A 10,000-nucleotide genomic window follows, 5' to 3' on the forward strand; every position below is an offset into this window, starting at 1 on the left:
AAAAGTCAAGTTAGCCTGCCAAATCACAGCGGGGTGTATTTCCAAATATAAATCTCTTTAAGTTCGGCTTTTCTCTGCTCTGCTTCTTCCCAGCTATTGAAACAGATAAAGATGACAAATGGGGGAAAGTGGCTTTCTTTCAGCAGAGTAAACAAACTGACACGATCATATTTCAAATATCGGCCAGGGACACAAAATAGCACATAAAAAAACGAAGAGACTTAAATAATTAATGGGTAGCTTTCACTTTGTTCCACAGACAGAAGTTTTCCTTTACAAGTGTGTTGGAGTAAATCACCATGATGGAGCTGCGGGTCCACAGAGGCTAAGGACTGGGAAGAAATCTTTGTGTGTGTGTATGTGTGTGTGTGCATGTGCATGTGTGTGTGTATGTGTATGTGTGTGTGCGCGCTGGTGTATGGACATGAGATGTGTGTGTGTCAGTTCCTGGGAGATCAGGGGTGCTCCATGGGCAGTCTGATGGAGAGCTGAGAGATTAGGGAGGGTCTTGTTTCATGGACCTTAAGACATCTGTTCTCTCTCTCTCACCCGCCTCCCTCCTTTCTTTCATTGAACTATAAATGCCCCCCTACCTTGGGGAGTGGTGAGCGGTGGATGGAGGGAGGAATGCGGGGCTTCCACTTGCTTTTCATTAACACAGGATCTGGTAACACACCTCACTGTCAACCTAATCCCCTCTCTCTCCATCTTGTCCCCTGGCAGAGGAGGGGGTTTGGGGGCTGCCATGACCAGGTACAGACTCCCAGATGTTCCCTGGATGACAGGGTCTTCACCCCACTGCAGCTATAGCTGTATGCTGATGATGAGGATAGGGTAGTGGTGGCATAGGGTGGGTGCCACAAAAAAAACATGGGAAAAATCCCTGGTAATGCTCAAACTGCTTTCGCTCTGTCCTTACTTTCTTTCTCTACCTCGTCTTCCACTATCTTCGCCTCTTAATTCATCTCCCTTTTCCCTGAACTGGCTACTCCTCTGTCCTCCTTTCACTCCATTAGATTATATTCTCTTCTGTACTGTGTCTTACTTTCACTCCATCCATCTTTTTCTATCTTTGTCTCTTGTTTTGTCATTGTTTGTTTCACAACTGCTGTTTTATCTGACTCTTCCTTCCTCCCCTACATTTCCTCTCATTCCATATTCCTTATTTTTTTCTCTTTGTCCCTCCCAGCTAGCCTCTGTCTCAATCTCCATCACCCTTACTTGCTTCCCTGCTTCCCTTCTTTCACAACTGTCTATTATGTTTCCCTTTCCTCTGACTTCCCCCCTCTCCCGTCTCTCCAAGCCCAGTGGCATTGCCCTGAGGTCTGCCATGGTTCATTAATCTCAGCCTGCCACTGAGGACCAGTAGAGCAACAACAACATCGGCAGCAGCAGCAGCAGCAGCAGCAGTAGTACATTCTCCTGTCTCACATCTCTCATGTACAGCCGCTCCCAGGGGGGTCATTCCCACTGAATTATTACGGCTCAACCCAACAGCACGGGAATCCCAACCTTTATCATCATAAGGTTCCAAGGTATCCATTTTCGGAGGTATGGAGTGAGACTGGGGAGGCCAGGGTGGTGAGTGATGTAGGCAGCGCAGCTAAGGCTAAAAGTCAGTGGATACATCTATTGTCACTGATGGTCAGTCTGTGTAATTGGAGACAGTTTGTCTCCTTTCCATGACAACAAATCTGGAAACACTATGTTGAAAACCCCTTAGGGAGAAGTGCCATGTATGTGCGATGTGACAAAAACCTGTAAGAGCACAAAAATGATCAAGAGCCAACAAACATTAAGAACTGCTGTATTATAAAGATGCTATTCCACGGGGAAAAAAATCAGACATTTGCTGGAAAAAACGTTTTCCAGGGGTGCCCCAGTAGCTCACCTGGTGGAGCGCATACCGCTGGTCAAGGCTGAGTCCTTGCTGCAGCGGCCTAGGCTCGAATCCAAGCCCAGGCCATTTGCTGCATTTTGTCCCCTCTCTCTCCTGCCTTTCCTGTCTCTCTCTACTGTAACTATCAAATAAAGTAGAAAAAACCCCCAAATACTTTAGAGAATTTGGTATCATGATAATTTTGCAAACATCCTTCTTTACAGGTGCCACATCAAAACATGAGATGAGAATGAGACTTGACAAAGAGATATCAGGACCTTTAATTAGATCAGCACAACGTACTGTATTGTATACTGTACCGTACCGTAGATACTGTGCCATATCTTTATCCTCATAGGTATTCCAGAGAGCATTGAAAAGTAAGCTAAGAACAGCTGAATCAAGCTTTCGTTACATTTTACTGTTGCTGCACATGATGACAGCATTAGTTTTATAGCAGTTATTATAGTGTCTCGTTCAGAACAGACAATCATGATGTTGTGCTCTTGGGGCCCTAATGACGACCAGTGATTCAAAGCTCCGAGCCAAACTATGGGTGAGCAATCCAATAGATCTCAATAAACACCAACGCTCCTGATCCCAACATTTTTATTTGTGTGTGTCCATTCAAATTGTAATGTCCTGAGTACAGCAGTGGCTCTGTTTCAAGACGCTGGTAATTGTGGGAAAAACAATGTCCATGAGGAAAAAGTTCACTGCGCACTAATCTCTGTTTGCTGTGTTGACTGTAAACAAGCAGAAGAACTGTCAATGGTAAATCTCTTCTAAAAAGGTTTATGGTGTGTGAGGGAAGAACTATGGCTAAAAATAGTAAATAGTCATCTGAAAGTGAAGGGAGATTAACTTTCATATTAACACAACTGTCTGTAAACTGTATTTGTTTTTTCCATTGCACTGCATACCCAGTTTTCAACTGTGTTTATCTAAGTCAACACATCAAACGTGGATGAAAGCTGAAAAGCTGGTGAAAATCAGCGCGGGGCAGCAGCGTTGAGTATTGTCTCACTGTGCAGTTATGCAGATCCAAGTAAACAAAGTGCAAATTGTTTGAGGTTTTAATTAACATTTTCGACAATCATTTTATCTGAAGTAACCCTATATAACAACATCTGTAAAACAGATGCAAGCTCTTAGGGAGCCCAGATCCAGCTCTGTCCTAGTCCCTCTACAACCACTGCTATCAGGGGCTGTGTGGCTCAGCAGCACTGAGGTGCAAACAATGGACTCAACAAAATGGTGGGCTAAAGTCTGCTTTGTGACCCACTCCATGTTGCATACGCTCTCTCCCTTTCCTCTGTTTCCCTGTGCTGTCCTATTTAACATGAATGCCAACAAAACAAAACAAAAAAAAAACAACAACAAAACAAAACAAAACAAAAAAACTGATCATCTATTACACTATGTAGGCTCACACCCAATGGCTCAGAGAAATTGGAAGGCTTTTAATTTACATTCGCATTAGCGGTTCTGATTGTGATCATGGAAACATTGTCATACCTCCTGGATAACAGTCGGTGTTGATGAAGGGCCAGGTTTGGCCCAAACATGAAAACAAACATCTCTCCTTCACACACACTCATATAATAAACTAATGTGTGAGTGTGAATACGCTCACACACATCTTTTTCTCTTTCCCTCATACACATGCTCATGCAATCCTAGACGCACGTAGCCTCAACCAAAGCTTTAGTTCCAAGACTAACACAAACATCTCACTTTACAGTTTACTGACAGCCTTCCTTGTTTTTGGCAGATGAGGGCCACGCTAGCATGTGTAAAGAGCAGTGTGACCGCAAGTGATATTAAAAGCAACGTTGGTATTTGTCTCACAATTTTGCTTAGCATCAGCTTATGACACCTTGACCAAACTTCTCGAATGACAGACATCACATATTCATAAAATAGAGTTGGGGGTTAAGTACTAGAAGAAAAGAGAAGAGAGATTATTAAGTGTGCTAGCACTAGTGGCAATAGAATTATACCTCTACATAACAGTCTGAGAAAATTCAAGATCTCTTTTTTGAAATATTGATCAATTAATATTAGGAAACAATTATTTTATACTAAACCTGACATATATTTAATGTTTTGGAATAAAACTCCTCATATAGAACTTCATAACTCCATATGCTTTATGACCACAGAACTGGAATGGATTTATACGAACCCACTAAACATCTGTTTGACAAAACACATTCCTCGGCCAACATGTTGTGTGTTACATCCTCATTTCTAATAAATTCTAATCTGAATAAATAACAACAGGAATTCCACACTGCATTGGGTATAGCTCCATATGTCCATATTTGTTTGGTTACATAATATCACAAAACACAGAACAATCTGTTCTCCACTACATATTTCTATCAGAGCTCTGAGTAACTGGAGTCCATGTTCAACAGGGCTGGGTTCATTCCTGTTGCGTGAGTCTGGGTACGGCGCAAATGACACACTGCAAAAACGTACAGTCTAGCACTGATTTACTACTAATCTTGTTTTGTTTCAAAGATGCAACAGGCTGCCAAGGGGTGAGGTTGTTTCACAGGCCTCTAATGCAGTTCCACCTGTTTCTAAAGTTTCCTTGAAAGAAGCGACACTATCTTGAAATACAGCAGAATAATGTGGATCACATCAGTGGTAATAAGATAATGTCACTTCGTTTAAGAAAATTCTTGAGACAAATTTGTACTGTATTGTAAACAAGTGTAATTATGTAGCCCCAGTAGCAGATGTTTTTCAGCTGTTTTAAGAAAAATAATGATGGATCATTTAACAGAGATCATTTCTGCTGTGCCATAATGCAACACGGGTCATTTCCTTGGCTCACATAGAAGTCTGTGCAGTGAGTCTGACCACAGAGAAATGTTTCAGTCAGACTTAAGCCACGGAGGCCATACAACCAGAGTTAAGCTGGAGAGCTATACAACAAGGGCATCCAGTTTCTTGTTGGGCTTCAGAAAACAAGCTGGGGCTTACGACATTACAGCACAAGACTGAGGTGACTGCTCAGGTATTACCACATTGAGCTTTGATTTAAGCAAACACTTGTTGTTAGCTAACACAATAAAAAATTTTTCTTAGTTTTAACTGGAAGTTGTAACACCCCAGGGTCTGTGATGGTTTGAGGGACTGGGACAGTTTAAAGGGGATAAAGAAGTAATTCACAATGCCCATGTTTTGTAATGAATGAAACGATCTATGTCCAGGGTTTCCCACACAGTTAATATTTGGGAGTCATTCCCAGGTAAATTAACAGCCTGCCAAGTACATTTTTGTTTTGAATTGATTTTGGTTGCTGTGATGCATGAAGCTGGCAGTTCTAACCAATGTAGCTTTCAAACAATCAAGACTTAATGGTGCCAAATGTTGAAAGTGTGTTAGTGAACTATAAAGACGATAATTCAAGTTCCTCCAAGCCATGAAGTGTCTACGCTGACAAACTGAATGGTGAATGTAGTTGTCATGATCCAATGGAAATGTAATAGTCAGCTGATGTCACAATCCCATTAGGCTACAACAGATTGAGAGACTTTAACGTCCAAAAAAATATGAGTTACTGGGCTTGCTAAATGAAATGCTAATAACGTCAACCCACTTCCCACCACACAAAACTGATGAATTACACTGATGTCAGTATGTGCATGAGTTAAAAATTAATGTAACTCGGATGACAATGAACAACAGCAAACTGGATGGGGAGAGATGGCCGGAGTATACGACACCGTGTTGCAAACAAATTGATGAATGTGACCTGAAAAACTTGCAGAATTATGTGTGCTTTTCTCACCTTCCATCCTGGGCCCTGGTTTCATGTTTAGACACCCAGTCATTGTTGACACTGACACTGTCACACTGGGCTTCACTGGATGTGACTCTGTCTCCATGAATACCACTATCTGGGCAGTGTGGAGGGACACCTTGTGGAAGGACATGGCTAGGGCCCTGAGGCTGCTGGCCTTGCTCAGGGCAGACCCCTGATGGTGGGTGTCAGCGCGAGGAGGACCAGTCCTGGGTGGTGTCTTGGTTGGGGAAGAGTGAGGTGTGGCGCATGTGGAGGGAGGTTTACTGGAGGAATCCCACATTTGGTTTGGTAAAACTTTTCTCAGGTAGGTCTTGGCCTGCTCCAGCTTAGCCAGAGTAGGACTGATCTTGAGGGGGCGTGATAGCTCCACATTCAGCTCAGCTGTGGAGGGAAGGAAGAAGGAAATGAGGGAGGGGGAAAGAGAGAGACAGAATTAAACAATAGTATACTGTGTTCACAAATGTGCTGACAGGCCAGCTTTACACCCCCCCCCCTTCCCCATGCATACTACCCTCATAATTTCACAGTTTGATATTGCCAATAGGACTAAATCAAGATATTGCCATCATCTTTCAGTGATAATGGGTAATAAAGATTGCTGGCTATGCGAGGTATTTCAATCCAGTAGGGTTACCATGTCAGTATGAATAAAGAGAGGAATCTCCCAGGCAGTGGCCCAGCCAGTCTTAACTCAGAGGGCTTCCTGAGAGGGATTCCACTGATATTTCGCTGACAAAAGTGGCCCTAAATTAACTTGAGAAATATCAAGTGTGCGTCAACCTCATTCAGATAAAACATTTATTCTGAAACATTATTTTGTGAAATGGTCACGTAATTCATGACGTATCTCAATATTGGTTTAACAGTAAAGCTTTGGAATAAAAAAAATACTGCCTCAATTTACTCGATTTACTGACATGGGCGAGTATTTTTTATAATCTACGTCTTCCTAAAAGATGGGAGTATCTTTTGTGCTCATCATGCCTTACATTTATGAAGTGAAGAGGGAAGGGGAAAACAAGACAGGAAAGAGAAAGCAATGATTTTGGGCAGGTGATAAAAACATGAATTTATTGTTTGGGAAAAGCAGTGCTACCTCAGTACAGGATAATCCAGTATAAGGTATAAACATGCTCAGCTCTCTTCCTGGATCTCTCTGGGGTTCTGTGTGCATGTGTGTTCCAAGTCCAACATATTTTTTGTATTTGTGAATGGGAAATTAATCTATTATCCATTTTTTATGATTGGCAATCTAGGGTATTTAGCCTTCGTCAGTGCTAAAGCAGGGGCTCTTAAAGTATTACAGACTGGGATGCAAATTGAATAAACTGAATAAATTCAGTTTTGGCTGGGGCCGTTCCTCTTTTAAACATACCCTTGTCATTTGGAGACTCACCATAAACAGGACACGATCCATTTGGGGTTCTTTTTTGGGAAAAAGTAGGCTACATCAGTGTTACACTCAGCAAGGAGATCTTCTGTTATCTAACACATGAGATGCTGCGTGGTACCATGTCTCATAAATCAAACTCTGAAATCCTCTCTCTCTATCTAATCACTCAGCTTTGCATGCAAAGTCTTGTTAAAGTACAGCTGGGCCTGCTCTCATCAACCTCTCTCTCTCATACACACAAACACACACCATTTCTGGCTGTCTCACTGTAACATCCTAATATGACACTGCGGAATAGCAGAAGAGAATCTTTTCTCCATGCCAGTCATATAAATCCCAGAGTCCACAGCTCTCTCGCTCTCGCTCTCTCTCTCTCTCTCTCTCTCTCTCTCTCTCGCTTCAGCCTTCAAACACTTGACTGGAATTTACAGAGACACATGAATTAACTCAATGCCGTTTTACACCACTTCCATTATCCCATTTTTCCACTTGGTCATGATGATGGGAGCGGGAAGCGGCTGAAAACAAGTGCAGCTGTTTTTCATGGTCTCATCAAGGCACCAGTGTTTAGAGGCTTTTTAAGGGTTTTAATCCTCCCGTTTGTCTTCTTCCCAGGTAGAAGCACTGGATGACATGAGGGGGAGTGCTGCCAAGAGAGGCGAACACACACACACACACACACACACACACACACACACACAGCCTGCCCTCAGGATGCTTTCTCATTTAATCCAGTGGAAGTGAGGCGCGTGGTCAGATGGAGGGATAGAGGGAGGGACTGCAGGAAAGATAGGTGGAATTTGCTGTGCAATGTAGCTTATCATTTCCAGTTGACTTATCACCAGGAAACTTTCCAGCGGTGGAATAAATAGGCCATGTGCAACTGTTCATCCAGGTTCCTGTGCTCCCCTCCCCTGTTCTTTCACCCCTTTCACTCTCTCTCTCTCTGTTTCATCTATCTTTCTGTTTCACTCCTTTTCCTCCCCCCTTTCTTTTACTTGCACCTCCTCCCTTCTCTCTTTCTCCCTCCATCTCTAATCACATGAAGCTGTTTCTGATCACCTAGTCAGGGCCAGGGACAGGGTTTGGGCCTTGCCTGGTGCTCTGTACCGGGGGACCTGGTCCTGATTATGGGCTGCCCCCCTCCCTGTCTCTCTGCCCCACTATGAACCACCCCTCGCCCACTCCTGTCTGTCTGCAGGGGGTTTATTACCTGCTTAACCTGTCAGAGACCCACCTGGCCTAACAAAGCAGTGCTTTGGATAAAGCTTGATATAAGCAGGACAGGCAGTAGGCATCTTCATACCTAGCCAAATTTAACCCTCACTTAACCTGGCAGATCTACCTATCCTGTGGACTTTCAGATACTGACACAAGTACACATTTACCCAACACTAATTTAGTGGTTAATGCTAGTTTTTTTCTAAGATATTTTATCGATACTCTCGGAAAATTAGATTTTCATTTTGCCCGCTCCAGGGAGGTCAGATGGCTGGATCAGCTACAAAACAGCACTGCTGGAACTGGTAAGGATTCAGTGTCTTGCTCAATAACATTTGCAGAGCCGATGCTTGCCAACAACAGGGCTGGGACTCAGGTCATCCAGTTGAAGAACAGTTGCCCCAAACACTTGACCATCTTACTGCCCTAAAATGTGTGCCCCTGCGGGCCTGGGATCAACCTGCCACCAACTGATCTGTTTCACTAAAACAACAATTTCAACAGGAGTGGATTTGGATTTGCTTATGGTTTCAAATATCTGGACTAAATCAGAAGCAACTGATTTACTGGCAAAAATACAGGCCTCATAAGTATGGTCTTATCTGGATTGGGTTATGGGTGTCACCCCTTCCTGTGAACTGAGTAACCACATACAACTAACTGCATCCAGCAGTGCATTCACTATTTATTGAAATGCACTGCTTTTGCCTTTATGGTTAACGTAAAAATTTGCTGTTTTGGAACCTAGGCCCTATTAACAGATAATCTGGCATCATCCTCAGACACAAAGACCATCATTTCACTGATTGCTTCAGTACTGATCATGACATTGTTGTGCTGCATGTCTGAGGGTGATACTAGATAATCTCTAAATAGGGCCTTGCTTCCAAAATAGCAAACTTGTCCTTGAAGCAACGTAATTGACATCAGTGATGATATCCCCATTTTTGCTCACTAACTGTAAATTTTTCAGTTTAAAGATATAAAACTTTCCATGAACACTGGTCTCCTGCTCAATAGTAGTTCACGGATACAACAGTTAAATGCAGCAAACAGCTAATTTATTGGTTCATGAAAAGAAATTTTTGTCACTTTACACTGTTTTCTGACAGCAGGATAAAATGTATCTGGATCTTAAGGAGTGTGAACTCTGAAGGAACTCTCTGTGGAGGACCCTGGAGAAAAAAGAGGCCACAGCATCGACCTGTCCCCAGCTCGCCCTCCTGATCTGGGAGCCACATCTGTACAGCTTCCCCCTGGCTGTATCCAGCAAACGATAGAGCACCTCAGCGATTTTACTGTGGTGGAACGTCAAAAGATGAATCTTTTGCAAAACTCTAATAAAATAAAAGTGCAGCGTTATACGGCCACATGTTGAGTATATCCGTGCCGTTTATCTAAGTTTGGTCATTTCTTTGGATCTGGTGTGTAAGAGTGTGTGAGAGACGGCCTTTACAGAGATGTTCCATGTGGTTTCACTATCCAAGCCAACAAGGCACAGAGAGATGAAACTAAAACCTCACAACAGAAAAAAAAACACACATCAACTATTTACAAGCCATGACAGACTTGTAAGTTCTACAGGCTGAGCTGCAAATTCTTATTTTGATGGACTGAGATATAACTTGATACTATGATAAAGACTTCTCTTGCCCGTACACACCACCACACCTCTTTAACACTA

At 42.8% G+C, this 10,000-nt stretch overlaps 1 protein-coding gene across 3 annotated transcripts in view; it reads right to left on the reverse strand.

Annotated features, from left to right (window-relative positions):
• Nucleotides 1–10,000, reverse strand: part of vps13b (vacuolar protein sorting 13 homolog B) — a 379,425-nt gene that overhangs the window by 85,260 nt on the left and 284,165 nt on the right. For all 3 annotated transcript variants that reach the window (XM_030071613.1, XM_030071615.1, XM_030071614.1), the window contains one exon: nt 5,688–6,083. In XM_030071613.1, the coding sequence (XP_029927473.1) occupies nt 5,688–6,083 (396 nt within the window). The remainder of the gene's footprint in view (nt 1–5,687; nt 6,084–10,000) is intronic.

Source organism: Myripristis murdjan, chromosome 16 (assembly GCF_902150065.1).
Source record: "Myripristis murdjan chromosome 16, fMyrMur1.1, whole genome shotgun sequence".
NCBI classification, from domain to species: domain Eukaryota; kingdom Metazoa; phylum Chordata; class Actinopteri; order Holocentriformes; family Holocentridae; genus Myripristis; species Myripristis murdjan.